Source organism: Chiloscyllium punctatum, chromosome 16 (genome assembly GCF_047496795.1).
Source record: "Chiloscyllium punctatum isolate Juve2018m chromosome 16, sChiPun1.3, whole genome shotgun sequence".
Taxonomy (NCBI): Eukaryota; Metazoa; Chordata; class Chondrichthyes; order Orectolobiformes; family Hemiscylliidae; genus Chiloscyllium; species Chiloscyllium punctatum.
This window is the reverse complement of record NC_092754.1, coordinates 38,948,817-38,965,790: the sequence shown is the minus strand read 5'-3', so window position 1 is coordinate 38,965,790 and position 16,974 is coordinate 38,948,817. Positions and strand designations below refer to the sequence as shown.

Below are 16,974 nucleotides of genomic sequence, written 5' to 3'. Positions count from 1 at the left end.
TTTCAAGTGGTTGGAATGTATTAGTAGGGAAGTCTTACTGCAACAGTACAAGGTGCTGGTGAGACCACATCTGGAGTACTGTACACAGTTTTAGTTTCCTTATCTAAGCAAAGATATCATTTCATTGGATGGAGTTCAGGGAGGATTCACAAGGATGATCTCTGGTATGGAGGGATTGTCTTATGAGCAAAAGCTAAACAGGTTGGCATTATACTCACTGGAGTTCAGAAGAATTAAGAGGTGATCGCATTGAAATATAGAGGATTCTGAAGGGACTTTTCAGGGTAAATGCTGAGAGGATGTTACCCCTAATGTGAGATTCTAGGACCAGCGGACATAGTCTCAGAATAAGGGGTGCCAATTTAAGACTGAGATAAGGAAGAATTTCTCTTTTCAGAAGGTTGGGGGTCTTTGGAATTTCTTGTCACAGAGATCTTTATGGCAGAGTCCTTGTCTGTGTTTAAGGCTGAGATCAATTAAAGGTTTTAGGGAAAACACAGGAAAGTTGACGTGGAGAATGTCAGATCAGCCATGATCTTATTGAATGGTGAAGCAGGCTTGATTGTCAAACGACACACTCCTGCTCCTATTGTGGTCTAATGATAATCTCCTCAGTATATTCTCTAAGGTCTTGGTATCCTTCCTAAAGTGTGAAAATTAGATTTGGACACCTGAGGCCCACTCAATAATTGAGAAGGCCAACTTAGTTGCCATGGTTCATTGGTACCTCTTTCACCTCTGGGTTAGAAAGTTATTAATATCACTTCAGAGACTTGAATAGAAGAAGTACTGCATAGCTAGAGATATGGTCTCTGGATGAAACATTGAAACCGAGTTCTCATCTGCCTTTGCAGAGGATGCACAACTTTGATGAATAGCTGCAGAATTATTCAAATATCTTGGCCAGTATTTATCCCTTAAATAACATGATGAAAAGGTCATCACTTGAAATATTATTGTATTTCTCTTTTCACAGATAAAGCCAGACTCCGAGTAGTTCGGGTTCTGTTTCTAATTTGGACTTCAAACAGTATCTTGCTTTTGGTTATTATCATGTCGCTTGCTGTTTGTGGGACTTTATTGTGTATAAAATTGTCTGCTGCATTTTCTATATTGCACAAGCGTCTAAACTTCAAAATTAAATTATTGATGGTGAAGGAACGTGGAGCATTCTGTGGCCATGAATAGTGTTATATAATCATCTCTCCATTTCCCGCACTTCTGCCCTCAAATCCTCTCATCCTAACAACAATACGGATAGAGTCCCCTCAGTCCTCACTACAACATCACCAATCTCTGACTCCAATGCATCATTCTCCAACATTTCCGCCACCTACAATCAGACCGCACCACCAAAACGATTTTCTTCCCCACCCTGTCTGCATTCTGCAATTCCCTTGTCAACTCTACAATCCCCACCAAATTCTCCATCACACCCAATACCTTACCCTACCTTCCCGTCTCACCTCTGTCCCAGGTCCCAATCAATCCTTCCAGATCCAGCACCTGCACTTCTTCCAACCTGATCGATTGTATCCGTTGCTTCCAATGTGGTCTCCTGTATATCTGAGAGATCAAACACAGATTCAGGAACCGACTCACAGGGTACCTGTGCTCTGCGCACATCAGCCAACCCGACCTTCCAGTTGCCATCCATTTTAATTTCCCCTCCCACTCCCCTGGTGACATATCCATTCTTGGAGTCCTCCACTGTCAGAGTGAAGCCCAAACGTAAATTGGAGGAACAGCACCTAATATTTCACCTGACCAGCTTACAGCCCATTGGCCTCAATATTGACTTCACGAATTTCAAAGTCCCTCCACTCCCAGCCTTCTCCCATGTCCACCCCTCCTCCCCCCTCCCCCACCACCTTCCTACTCCCCTTCCCACTGACCAATCACAATAACCCCCCCACCTGCATCCATCTATCACGATCCCAGCTGCCCAGCCCAGCCCCACTTCCCTCTCCCTCCCAATCCTGGTGAAGGATTTCGGCCTGAAATGTTGACTTTCCTGTTCCTGGGATACTGTGCTGACCTGCTGTGCTTTTCTGACTTCATATCTAGTGACTCTTATATCAATGCAGATTCTTTCTAGATTTCTTTTTGTACTCCATACTTCTGTTTATAAAACCAAGAATTTCATAACATGTTTCAAAGGCTTTATTAACTTAGACACATCTTTCATGGATGCTGGGTTTGCTGTCCCGAAGTTATTTTGTTCCTGCAGCCCCTTGAACCATTATATTTGTATTCTGCCTCCTTATTCTTCCTCCTAAAATGCCACAGTATGTATTTCTTTTGCTTTTCATTGGCTATATGTTGTCATTTCATCATTCTTGCGATGTCCTCCTGAAGTCTCATTATATTTCTTACTTTATGAAGTACTTTTAGGTCACGTGTTATCCGAAAATATGGAAATAGTTCCCTTATAGCAAAATCCAGAAAATTAATCTGGATCATAAAGAGCAATGGCCCAATGGGACTCAAGAGACTCCTTTTGACTCAGAAACAAACAATTCACTGTTTTCTGCCTCCTAACCAGTTGTGTATCTACTCTATTTCTGCTTCTTCAATCCCATGGGATCAATTTTGAAAATGAATGACAAATTGACAATGAGATTTAGGAAACAAAGAATATTCCATACCTTGACAGATGATGATTATTATAGGATTTCAAACTATTAAACATTTGGTATTAGGTAATAATATTCCAACTACAACTTGTATGTGACAAGGCTTCTCATTATTTGCAATGAAAAATGTCTTGGCTGGTTAACAATACTTCATACAGTTCAAAAGTAATTCATTGGTAAATTCCTTGACAATATTTGGATGTGACAAGCCTCTATTTAAATGCAGGGATTGCAGAGTTAGTTCTTCAATGCTGCAAAACAAGGCACTTGTTAAAAGCTCCCAAACAACTCACCAAGAAAAAGGAAGAAACTGAAAATTCATTTGTTTCATAGAATCATAGTATCCCTACAGTGTTGAAACAGGCCATTTGGCCCAACAAGTCCATACCGACCTTCCGAAGAGTAACCCACCCAGACCCATTCCCCTATTGCTCTACATTTACTAGTGACTAATGCACCTCACCTACACATCTCTGAACACTATGGGCAATTTAGCATGGCCAATTCACCTTACCTGCACATGTTTGGATTGTGGGAGGAAACCAGAGCACCTGGAGGAAACCCACACAGACACTGGGAGAATGTGCAGGCTCCCCACAGACAGTCACCCGAGGCTGGAATTGAACCAGGATCCCTGGTGCTGATTTTTGATACCATGTGTTACAGTCATGGAATTCATGCTGCTTAATGAAGATGATGTCCTCTCTACCTTTACATATAGCTGTATCTTTTTAATGAATAAGACATGATGTTTTAGATTGAACACACTGTTCATTGTGAAATCTGAATGAACACAGGTTACTAATGAAGCCTTAAAATCTTGGACAAAACATCAAAATCAATGGTAAAAGTATCACAGTAAAGTTTCAAGTTATCCAATTTTATTGCATCTCCTTGAGCTTCCTCTCAAAACACGTCATTTCACATTCCTTGCCATTAAATTTAATCTGCCATGTGTCTGCCTATTTGGCTAATCAATGTCCTCTATAATTATTCTAGCTAATCAACAACAGAGAAAATGAAATACTGTAGTAAGAATCTTAGAGCAAAGAAGAGGAATGACAAAAAAAGGAGCATGTGGCTTATTCCATTTCATGGTCATCCTAGCATCCTCCTCCAACATCCTTCATATTCACTGCCCCGAAAAAAGTGGTGTTGTGTCTAATTACTTGACGTAACAGGCGTCCTCCATCCTCTGTTGCAAGAGTCATTCTTATTTGTTGCCACATCTGAGTGGATAACTCCTTTTCTACATTAAGCGTTTTAGTGAGTGTTGAGAAGATTTGTAGCTCAGGTTGGGGTTCTGGATGTAAGTTTGCTCATTGAGTTGTTACATCTTCATACTAGGTCACATCATCTGTGAGCCTCTGATGAAGTGCTGGTGTTATGTCCATCTTTCTATTTATGTGCTTTGGTTTTCCTTGGGTTGGTGACGTTATTTCTGGTTCTTTTTCTCAGAGAGTGGTAAATGGTATTCAAATCAATGTGTTCGTTGGAATGCCGTGCTTTTGGGAATTTTTGTGTGTGTCTCTGTTTAGCTTGTCCGAGGATGGATGTATTGTACCGGTCAAAGTGGTGTCCTTCCTTATCTGTACGTAAGGATACTTGTGATAGTGGTCTTTTTGTGGCTAGTTGATGTTCATGTATCCTGGTGGCTAGTTTTCTGTCTGTTTGTCCAACATAATGTTTGTTACAGTTCTTGCAAGATATTTTGTAAATGTCGTTCATTTTGCTTGTTGTCTGTATAGGGTCTTTTAAATGCATTAGCTGCTGTTTTAGTGTGTTGGTGGGTTTGTGGGCTGCCATGTTGCCAAGAGGTCTGAGTAGTCTGGCAGTCATTTCTGAGATGTCTTTGATGTAGGGCCAAGTGGGGAGGGTTTCTGGACATGTTTTGTCTGCTTTTTGGGTTTGTTGCTGAGAAATTGGCGGACTGTGTTCATTGGGTACCCGTTCTTTTTGAATGCACTGTATAGGTGATTTCTTCTGCTCTGCGTAGTTCCTCTATGCTGCAGTGTGTGGTGGCTTATTGGAATAATCTTCTGATGCAGCTTCGTTTGTGGGTGTTAGGACAACTGCTTCTGTAGTTCAGTGTTTGGTCTGTATGTGCTGTTTTCCTGTAGACTCTAATTTCAAGTTCCCCATTGACTGTTTGCTCTCCTGTGACATCAAGGAATGGCAGTTTGTTGTTGTTTTACTCATCTTTAGAGAATTTTATCCAATAAGGATATTATTGATGGTCTTGAATGTTTCCTCTAATTTGTTTCATTTAGTGATGACAAAGATGTCATGCATGCAGCGGACCCAAAATTTGGATTGGACGTTGGCACAGCTGTTTATTCGAGTCTTTGTATTACTACCTCTGCTGAGAACCCTGATATCGGAAATCCCAAGGGTGTTCCATTGGTTGTCTGTGGGGTTTATTATTGAAAGTGAAGTGGGTGATAAAGCATAGATCCACTAGCTTGACAATATTGTCCTTGCTGAAGAAGTTGGTGGTGTTTGGTGTATGTGTCTTTGGTTCTTCTAATCGTGTAGTCAGTGTTTCTTTGGCCTGGTTGATGTTGATGGATGTAAACGGGGCTGTTACGTCAAAGGAGACCATTATTTATCCTTTTCTGTCTTGGTGTCTTTGGTGTTCAGGAATTCTTGGGTGGAATGAATGGAGTGCCGTGATTCTTCTACTCAGTGTTTTAGTCTTTGGATTTCCTTGGCTAATCTGTATGTTGGTGTTCTAGGTGGCAAGACTATAGGTTTGAGGGGGGCTCCTGGTTTGTGAATTTTGGGTAATTCATAGAAGTTTGGTGTATTTAATCCATCTGGTTTCATTTTTGGGAAGTTGGTCTTATTTAATTCCCCATTTAATTAAGCATTTTATTTTATAGGATAGGTGCTACATAACTGCAAATTATTATTATTGTTCTATTTGGTCATCATAAGCGCTTCTAATAAGGCTAGCTATCCTGCCTGCTCTCAGTACTCTACTGTTAGTCAAGAAATTAATTTTAAACTACATTACCACTGTAAATTGAGCTTGATGCTGATAACCTCTGACGTAAACCTTTGCAAGTTTTGCTTTATTCACTCGAGGGATGTGGGCACCCCTGGCAGTGACAGCATTTATTGCCTGTCCCTAGTTGCTCTTGAGAAGGTAGTGGTGAGCTGCCATCCATGTGCTGCAAGTAGAACTGAAAAGTGTGGCACTGGGAAAGCACCCCTGATGAAGGGCTTATGCCTGAAATGTCAACAGTCCTGCTCCTCAGATGCTGCCTGACATGCTGTGCTTTTTGACTCTGACTCTCCAGCATCTGCAGTCCTCACTTTCTCCTGTGTGCTGGAGGTAGATCCACAATGCAGTTAGGGAAGGAATTCCTAGATTTTGACCCTGCGGCAGTAGAGGAACGGTGATATATATCTAAGTCTGGATAGTGAGTGTCTTGGAGGGGAACTTGCAGGTGGTAGTGTTTCCACATATCTGCTGCCCTTGACCTTCTAGATAGAATTAGTTGTGAGTTTAGAAGGTGCTACTTAAGGATCTTTGACAAATTTCTGCAGGGCATCTTGAAGATAGTACACTACTGAGCATCAGTGGTCGAGCGACTGAGTGGCACCACTTCCACAAAAAATTAAGTAGGGTGCTTTGTTCTGGATGGTGTCGAGCTTCTCGAGCATTGTTGTAGCTGTACTTATCCAGGCAAGTGGGGAGCATTCCATCACACACCTGACTTGTGCCTTGTAGATAGTGGACAGGCTTTGGGGAGTTAAGAGGTGAGTTACTCACTGCATTATACCTAGCTTCTGACTGTTTTTTATGACATGAGTTTCTCATCAAAGTCGTTGTTAGTGTGAGATTCAGTGATGGTAATGAAATTAAATATCAAGGGGAGGTAGTTAGACCATCTCTTCATGACTATTGATATTGTCTGGCATTTGTGACATGGAAATGAATTGCCACTTGTCAGCCCAAGCCTGGATATTGTCCACATCTTGTGTTTGGAGAAGGACTGCTGCATTATTTGAAAAATTGTGGATGGAACATCGTGCATTCGTCCGCGAACATGCCCACTTGTGACCTTATGATGGGGGAAAGTTGTTGATGAAGCAGCTGAAGATGTTTGGGCCAAGGACACTACCTTGAGGAACTCCTTGCAATGATGTCCTAGAGCTGAGATGACTGACCTCCTCCAACAACCACAGCCATCTACCAACCAGCAGTAAGTTTGTCCCCGATGCCCATTTGCTCCATTTGTGTGAGGGCTCCTTGATGTTGTACTCAGTCAATTGTGACCTTGATGTCAGGGGCAGTCACTCTTACCATAGCTCTGGAATTGAGCTCTTGCATCCATGTTTGAGACAAAGCTTGAAAGAGGTGAGGAGCTGAGTGGCCTTGGCGGAGCCCACCCTGGATGTCAGTGAGCAGATTACTGCTGAGGAGCTGCACTGCTTGATAACACTGTTGATGACACCTTCTATCACTTTATTGAGAGTAGACAAATGGGGTGGTAATTGGCCAGGTTATATTAGTCCTACTTTTTGTGTACAGGACATAGTTGGACAATTTTCCATAGAGTGAGGTAGATGCCAATGTTGTTGCTGTACTAGAACAGGGCTGAAAATGTGTTGCTGGAAAAGCTCAGCAGGTCAGGTAGCATCCAAGGAGCAGGAGAATTGACGTTTTGGGCATGAACAGCTTGGCCCGGAGTGTGCCAAGTGATGGAGCACAAGTCTTCAGTACCATTGCTAGAATGTTGAGAGTGCCTGGAGCCTTTGTAGTATCCAGTGCCTTCAATCATTTTTTGAGTCACCTTGAGTGAATTGAATTAGCTGAAGATTGGCACCTGTGATACTGGGGACCTTGGGAGGAAGTCAAAAGGATTATCCACCTGGCCCTTCTGGCTGAAGATAGTTACAAATGCTTCAGCCTTATCTTTTACACTAATTTGCTGGACTCTCCCAAGATGGGGATATTTTTGGAACCACCTCCATGAGTGAGTTGTTTAATTGTCCACCACCATTCACAACTGGATGCAGCAGGACTGAAGAGTTCAGATCTGGTCCCATGATTATAGGTTGCTAAGCACTTTCTTTGACTTGCTGCTTACGCTGTTTGTCATGCACATGGTCCTGTTTTGTAGCTTCATCAAGTTGACATCTCATTTTTAGGTCTGCCTGATGCTGCTCCTTCCTACTCTCCCCAGTGAACCAGAGTTGATTCCCTGACTTGATGGTAATGGTAGAGTGGGAGATATACTGGGCAATGGAGTTGCTGATCAGGCTGGAGTGCAATTCCGCTGCTGTTGATGGCCTACAACATGAATGTCGAGTCTTGACTTGCTAAATCTGTTCGCAGTCTAACCCAGTTAGCACAGTGGTACTGCCACACAGCACTCAGATCACTGTGAAGGTAGGACTTCATCTCCACTAGGTGGTCACACTTACTCATACTGTTATTGACAGATGCATCGGCAGCAGGCAGATTTGTAAGGATGAGGTCAAGTATATTTTTACCTGTTGCTGATTCCCTCGCTATTTGCTGCAGACACAGCAGTTATATTCTTTAGAAGTGGACCAACTTGATCAGTAATGCTGCTGCCAAGCCACCATTGGTAGTGGATATTGAAATCCCCCACCCAGAGTACATTTTGTGCTCTTGCCACCCTCAGAACTTCTTGCAAGTGTTGTTCAACATGGAGGAGCACAGAGTCATTAGCTGAGGGACGATGGTACGTGATAACCAGCAGGAGATTTTCTTGCCAATTTATAACCTGATGTCCCAAGACTTCATAGTGTCCAGTCAGTGTTAAGGGCTCACGAGGCAATTCCCTCTCTATTTTGTACTATTTTGCCGCCATCTCTGCTGGGTCTGTCCTGCTCGTGGGACAGGAAATATCCAGCAACGGTAATGGTGTCTGGGATATTGTCTGCAAGGTATGATTCTGAGATTGTGTGACTATGTTAAGCGGTTGCTTGACTGATCTGTGAGCCAGCTCTCCTAACACTGGCTTGAGTCCCGAGATTTTAATAAGGAGGACTTTGTAGGATCAACAGGGCTGTTTTTTTGCCTTTGTTGTTATTGGTGTCGAGGTCGATGCTGTCTAGATTCATTTGAGACTTTGCAACAATTGTTACAACTGAGTAGCTTGCTTGGTTATTTCAGAGGGCATTTGAGAGTCGATCATATTGCTGAGAGTGTGAAGTCACATGTAGGCTAGACCAGGTAAGGATGGCATATTTCCTTATCTGAATAGCATTGGTGAACCAAGTGGTGTTTTTTTTTCTGACAATAGATTATGATTGAACTCTGTGAATCACAGATAGTCATTGAATTCAAATTCCAAAATCTGCCATGTCAGGATTTGAACCCAGATTCCCAGAACGTTACCCGAGTTTCTGGATTAGTAGTCCAACAATAATATCATTCAGCCATCATTTACCTCGAAAATAGTAAACTGTATCAGTATACACAATTTGTGGTCGATGATTGTAATTTTATGTGTCAAGAAAGTGGCATGCTAACTTGAAACCTGCAACTGAGCTTTTTGTGTTTGATCTTAACTGTTAATTAAAATGTGAAAATGGCTTTCAGTGCAGAGGTCTGGCTAATCCAAAAGCTTTGATGTACAAACAGCTTTGCAGTTGAAGTCTAATTCCTTGAATTTGCATTAAGCTTTTATGACTAATTTTGCATCTAACTTCAGAATTACAACCCTGAATTACTGACAACCTTTGACAGTTAAAAGGGAATTCATTTTGGGTGAAGATTTGCTGTGAAAATCATGGTGAAGGCTACAGTTGCATTCTGTTTTGATTTTGCTGATGGGTTGAATGAAAGCGTTATTTCATAGTGGCTGTTTATTTGTTAACTATGAATGTTCATTTTTATTCTTTGACAGTTGTATGTAATGGAAGATTATTTATACCTAACTGACATTTACATGTCTTATCTATTATCCTATCCTGTCAATGCTTTGATTCAAAGCCAAGATTCTATTGGTGACACATTGCTAATAGCCCATTTATTCTACATAGTGATGATGTAGTCTCACAGGTATATATACATAATCTTGTGTACAGACATTGATGATACATAACTAAGCAAATTTAGTTCAATCTTGCTATCTTTGTTTAAACCTTTCCTAGGTGTTTTAATCACTTCTGATTAAAACTTCAGAGCAAAGTTAACTCATATTTGACTTTTTAAAATGTATTTATTGTCATGTTTATTTTACAGAAAATAGAAAATAGAATGAAAAACTTTCATTTGTCGCCATAACCCAGACCATTTTGATAGTTTAAGAAGAAGAGAAAGTGAAATGATGTGGCTTAAGGGGAAGATCATCGATGGATGAGCCCTGAGCTGGCTCAGAACCACCACTGCCTCCCCACATCCAACTAACATCGAAGTCGCCAATCATCAGGTGGCATTTTTCACTACTAGGCCGATTCACTTTACCCCTGCCTGTGCCGGGCACACCAACATCAGAGACTCTCGCCATGGCTCATGTATCCATGGTACCCTCCAGCCACTGCTTTGCCACTGACAGTGTTGAACCGAGCCAGTGACAAAGTTGCCAATCCTAAGGCGATACTTTTCATGGCTGATGCTGTCTCAAGGCTTGCTTCTCCTTAACGCTTGGCTCGTTCTCCCTGGTACTAGGCTGACTCTCCTTTTGCGCTGGGCTCACTCTCATCTTGGTACTGGATTTGCTCCCCACCTCCCACAATGAGTTTCACTGCTGCCGATGTTAGGAGGGCCTGACTTTGTTGCCACCATTGCTGCACGTACTTTGGAGGCCAGGCCTGCTGTCAACCTCCGAAAAGGCTTTAAAGAGGGAAAAAAAGAGCAAAAGTAAGAAAAAACAAAAAGCAGATGAGCCCTCGACCAGGAGGTTGACTGCTACTCCACTGCTACCTTGGATCATGAGGCTTGCCGCAGGAGGTGAATTGAGACTGTATATCCATTCGTTTTCAATGCAATCAATTCATCGGGTTTTTTTTGTGTGAAGGGAATTTGAAAGTCGATTTGTTAATTTTGTTCTTTTACATTTTCTTGTCTCTCACATCATTCTCTGAAATAGTGGGAAAGCCTATACAGGGCTTTACATTACCAGTTGCAATATTATCTCCCTTTGGGCTTTATTTTCTTTTCCATGGGGGTACATCTTACCTGCATTCCTATGCTGTCATGTGATGTGTTTGGAAAATGGTAATGCCAAGTGTGTGAGATCAGGCTCATTAATCATTATCCCATTGCTTAATATCATTGAACATTGTGTCACCGACACTGACCTTGTCGAAAAATGTTTTTGGAGTGTTAAGAGATATTGACACTGGGGATGGAACACTTAATTACTTTGGCTACTTGGTTTCAGAATCAAGCCCTTTCAAATTGGACTTCAATCCAAAAATGTGCCACAGAAGACAGTTTTGCACTCCAGTAGCAATTTTCTTCCAATTCCTACAACTCTGAATGAGATTGTCAGCTTAAGCTGAATTAGGGAAAGTGTGCCTATACCAAAATGGACGTCTGTTGAGACTGCCTAAATTCATCAACTTTATCTTTAGTACAATCATTTCATAATTAATGAAATGAATTTTGCTACTTCGCAAAGGCGTCATTTAAATTTTGCCCTGAGAATTCCATCTGTTGGTGGGCACAGTGGTGGAAATAACCCGCTCTTGGTCGGGCTGTTTAATGGGGCACTGTGGTGAGAATAACTGCTTCATTTTAGAAAATAGAAAATCTGACCAAGTCAGCTCTTTATTATTTGAATTGTGCCTTCTGCCGGCTTACTGCGAAGAGAATTGTCTGTGGGGCAAGGTCAATCTGTCTTTTTGGCTCAAGGAAATTGCTTGACGACCAGATGGAAAATGCAGTGTGGCTGCATGCTTCACTTCAGGGGAACTGAAAAGTAAATGACATGGAATTTGTTGCCGTGCATTAGCTCCTTTGATGCTGGAGTGTAGTCAACCCACTGACTGCTAAATTATTCATAAAGTACTCCACTTCAAGTTATCTCAGCACGCTATTACTTATCTTAGTCAATATGGAGTAAATGAATTGTTGCAATGTCTAGTGCATGTAACCTCTTACTGTTAAAGCAGCACAGCAACTTCAAGTAGCGTTTTAGAGATTTGCTTAAATTTCATTGCCTTGTGGTGAGTGAGTTGACCTATAAAAAGCTATTTCATAGTTGTCTTAAAGTGCACCAGCTAAACTGCTAGATCAACAATCTGGAACTGCAGCAGTCCAAACTTGCTTTATGGGACTCGGATGAGGACTCCTGTAACTTTTCAACTTCCCCAAAAAGACCACCGCATGTTGCTGGTCAAATTTTATTGAGCAGAATGTCAGTGCACTCATTCAGTTCCCTATTTGGGATACGAGGACTGCAACTTCAACTACTTTGTAACGCCTTGCCCACCTGTGGCAGTTGCAGTAACAGCCAAGAAAATTATGTTAGATTGACAGGGTTAGTCAAATTCATGAGGGTTGGAAGGAATGTGAACAAGTAGGCCCAGATGCAAGCTAATTTGCACAATGAGCAATAGAGATATGAGAACAAACTTTCTTATGTGGGTACCATGTGCAATGTGCTATCTGAGGGTGTGGTGGAGCATGTTCAGTCAAGGCATTTACGAGGAAGAAGGATTATCTGAAAAGAACAAATCTTGTGTAGTTACAGGCAGAAGATGGGGAAAATGCATTAGGTACGTTGCTCATTGAGAAAGCTGGTCCAGCCTGAATGACCTTCTTCCAAGCTGTAACCATTCCGTAATTCTGTAAAATGGTCATAGGATGCTCAATGAATGATAAACAGAATGACAATATTTGGTTTTCACTTCCATTCCACCTGTGTTTTGTAATCTGTGTCTGCTGAATTCATAGAGGTTGAAGGTGACTTGCAAAAGGTAACTTGCATTTACACAGTTTCTTTCATGACCTTGAAGCACTTTTCCAATGTAGTCACAGTTGCAACTTATGGAAATGTTGCAGTCAGTTTTTCTTCAGTTGGACACCCCCCCATCAATCCCCTGAGGTAGATGAGCTCTCAGTACTCCTGCATGTTGAACATCACTTTTTTTTTAAGGGCAGCAAAGGCAAGAATGTAAGCTGGGTAGAGGACTTCAAATTCCAACACCTTGAGTGGCTTGGCAATGCCACTACTGACTGAGCTGCTCGAGTCTGAAAGGACATAGCCTGTAGACTGAATCTGGTGTGTTTGATGGAGGAATCAACAAGGGGAAAAGATACCTGACCTCATCTTCACGTATCTGCCTGCTGCAGATGCATCTATCCGTGACAGCATCAGTATGAGTGATCACTGCATGTCCTTATGGAGGTGAAATCCCGTTTCACATTAAGAACCCTTCATAGTACTGTGGTACAAGCTAGTTAAGAAGTTTAGTGATGACTCCTCATTTCTGGAAGAAATGTCGTTTATGTCACATGAACACGTTGAAGCAATATGTTTGCAGGGAAGGTGATGAGCAAGAGCACCAATGTCCAGTGGTGAGATTAGTGGAGAATAACGGAGACCATAACAGTGAAGTAAGTGGAGACAGTTCATCAACTGAACCTTCTATAGTTCATGATTTGGAGGTGCTGAGTCAGTCTGAACTTTGGGGCACAGACAGCCTTACACAGGGCACCTCACACCTTCAATGCATTATCTGAGACGACATGACACCTATTATTAAAGTTCACTTGAGAATGTAACAAGAAAAAAAAGTTCTGAGATTTACATATGAAAGAACTGAAACAACATGGTCATTCTAAAAGATGAGAGACTTAACAAACAATCCAGGTCTTTTTTAATATATAATTTCGGTTGCATCACGCTGTATACTTTTGCTATAAATTCGGTGTCTTACGATCTTCTACTCCACAACCACCTGATGAAGGAGCAGCGCTCCAAAAGCTTGTGCTTCCAAATACACTGGTTGGACCTGTGTGATTTTTGCATCCTACAATCCAATTAGCCAATGCATGACAGCTGGATAGCATGTTATAATATTTGGAGAAAGGACAATGATGCAAAGATCTCAAGATTCCTCAGGAAATTGAAGTTAATCTGTAGAGTGACACATGGATGTAGTGTTTTAGCTAGACATGATGATATGGACATGGTAGAATCATTGACAATTAAACAACATCCTTATCAATGAAACCCTGATAAACAGGTTCAGGTGGAAACAGAGATTCAATGCATGTTAGAAAATCACCTGATTGAATGTAGCCAAAGCTGTTGGAGTTAACCAGTGGTGTTAGTTCTAGAAACTGGACGGCTCAACTCGATTCTGCTTAGATTACTGACAGGGGAATGTAATAACAAAAACAGTTTCCTACTCAATTCCATGGCTAGACGATTGCTTCAACAGGGCAAAGGTGAGGACTGCAGATGCTGGAAACCAGAGTTTAGATCAGAGTGGTGCTGAAAAAGCACAGTAGGTCAGGCAGCATCTGAGGAGCAGGAAAATCGACGTTTTGGGCAAAAGCCCTTCATCAGGAATAGAGGCAGGAAGCCTCCATATCATTATTTTTTGACTGTGGACTGAAAATGAGACAAATGGGCGCTGCTTTAAATCGGAACAAAAGTTGAAAGAGTTGTTTGCAACTTTGGGAAAAAAAATGACACTAGCTGATGCATATAAAACCATGTTACTGTTTGGGAATGTTGAATCCAGACAAAGTGGTAGTTTTTTTGTACATGACAAAAAAAAATCACTGGAGTCCAAGTATTACCACTTTCAGATACACCACTTTGTCTGCTTTTGTGGAAAATTGGATAGTTTGGGGTTGTTTTCCTTGGAGCAGCGAAGTTTGAGGGGATGTCATGAGGCATATGAGATTATGAAGAACATAAATAGGGTGGATAGGAAGGCACTTTTTCCACTAGTAGAAGGATTAATAAATAGAGAGCAAAAGTTCAAGCTAAGAGGTAGAAGGCTAAGAGGAAAGTTGAGAAATTGTTCACTTTGGTGGGGGTGCTGTTGGTGGTTTAGGGGTCTGAAATTTGCTGACTGAAAAGATAGTTAAATCAAAAATTGTCAGAATATTAGGCAGTATTTAGATACACATTTGTGTTGCTACAAACTTCAGGACAATTGGCCAGTAGTTGGAAAATGGGATCTCTAGTCAGATATTTTTTGACTGTGTGGACATGATGATCGTAATGGCCTCCGTCTGTGTTCTAAATGTCACTGAGTCTACCTAAAGATCCTGGCTCCAGCCAGGCAGCCAGTGAATTACAGAATGACCATTGCTATTCTGATAACATCAAGTGATCATTGGTTTCATAATTCACAATTCTTCAATCAGTTTTGAGATTTTGGATTGGTTATGTAGAACTGTGTTCCTCTGGCTGGTTTTGGGAGTGTGTTCTTTCCCTTTTGTGTCTGTGTGGAGAAATTTTAAGAGGTCAAGTTGAGGTTGAGAGTATTAGAATAAATAGAGGTTTTTTTTTATTGGTAATGAAGGAACATGGTGTGGTTTGTTTTTCATTGAATCATAGAATCCGTACCATGTGGAAACAGGCCCTTTGGACCAACAAGTGCACACCGACCCTCTGAAGTGTATCCCACCCAGATCCAATCCACTATTACTGTACATGTGCCCCTGACTAATGCACCTAACCTACACATCCCTGAACACAATGGGTAATTTAGCATGGCCAGTTTACCTAACCTGCGCAGCTTTGGATTGTGGGAGGAAACTGGAGCACCTGGAGGAAACCCAAGCAGGAAGAATGTGCAAACTCCACGTAGACAGTTGTCTGAGGGTGGAATCCAACCCAGGTCCCTGGCACTGTGAGGCAGCAGTACTAACTACTGAGCTAACATTAAAATAAAACAAAAATCAGTTCTGAAGAAGGATTACTGGATGCCAAAATGTTAACTTTACTTTCTCTCCATAGGTGCTGTCAGATTTGCTGAGTTTTTTCCCTACAATTTCAGTTTCTGTTGCTGATTTCCAGCATATGCAGTTCTTTAGTTTTTTTTGTATTGTGTAGTCTTGTTTTACCCTGGGTAGCAGTCAGTCAGAGGATTTTTGAGATTTTTGGTAGTTTCATTAAATCTTCCCATTTGTCATGAGTCCAGGAATAATGAGGCTTGATTTCAAGCACACTAGCCCAGTGAGTCATGACAACATAAGCCAATGATGTGTGAGATAGGAAAGTATGTACAGGCTCAATTACTTGCACTAACAGGATTCAGATCCATCCAGAACTGATGGTATGCAAGGTCCGAAATGAAATGAGCTTTTGTCTGTAGCTTCGTATTGGTTATCAACTCACTCCCAGAAACAGCCCAATATCCTATAAAAGCTACATGGATGGTGAATGTGAGTTGTGGGAGCATTAGTAAGGAATTTTGTTTTTTGAAATTAGAATTATGGCACATTGTTAGAGCCTGAGTAAGGGGAACTTTGCCCTAGTAACTTAAACTGATTAGGCTATTAATGATGTTTGGACCATTGTGAAAAATCACACAACACCAGGTCATAGTTCAACAGGTTTACCTGAAAGTATCGGCTTTTGGAGTGCCAAAAGCTTGCACTTCCAAATAAATCTGTTGGACTATATCCTGGTGTTGTGTGATTTTTAACTTTGTCCACCCCAGTCCAACACCAGCACCTCCATATCATGGAACATTAAGAATTGTTCCATTCCTCAGCAGTGCCAACACAGATCCAGAAATTTACAGATTAATCCAAAAGATCAAAAAAATTAGAAAATAAATAATTCATATCAATTTCTGTGTTAAATTGCCGAGTATTGAAAGACAACTGGAAGATAGGTTATATTGACTCATTGGTATAAACTAACTATAGCCGGCCGTTACAATTCCCATTAAAGTTGGCATGGAAGTTTGTGGAAAATGCTAAAAGGAGAAAGAAGGCTAGGTTTCAAAATTGTAACATTCTTTAATTGTTTCATGTTCTTTTTCAGAGTGTTTACTTCCACACCCCTCTAAACTGTGCCCATATCGCGATCGTTGTGGAAGTCGTCGCGATTGCGAAGAAGCGTGAAGATAATGAACGTGTCCTGTCATGTGGGTTTGGAATTCTGCACTTGTGCGGTAGACAGAAATCTACACCAGATACTGCTAAAGGTCAAAATATTAAAAGGTCAGTACTTTGGATTGCTGCCTATAGTATGATAATAATTACATTAGACACAGCAAAGCACGATCATGCAAATGCCAAACACTGAAAAATCTGGGCACTTGTTGACAGTTCCAAATATTTTACTTCATAAAAGATAAACAAGGCTTCAGTAATGACAGGCATGTATAAATTATGGACAACAGACGTTCTTGCATGTCCCAAGCTTTTGTG

At 41.3% G+C, this 16,974-nt stretch overlaps 1 protein-coding gene across 10 annotated transcripts in view; it reads left to right on the top strand.

Moving 5' to 3' along the window:
• Positions 1–16,974, top strand: part of nphp4 (nephronophthisis 4) — a 431,145-nt gene that overhangs the window by 69,826 nt on the left and 344,345 nt on the right. For all 10 annotated transcript variants that reach the window (XR_011962716.1, XM_072586737.1, XM_072586731.1 and 7 more), the window contains exon 3: positions 16,586–16,764. Coding sequence is in view for 9 of the 10 variants with exons in the window: in XM_072586737.1 (XP_072442838.1) it covers positions 16,586–16,764 (179 nt within the window). In the remaining variant the exon portion in view is untranslated. The remainder of the gene's footprint in view (positions 1–16,585; positions 16,765–16,974) is intronic.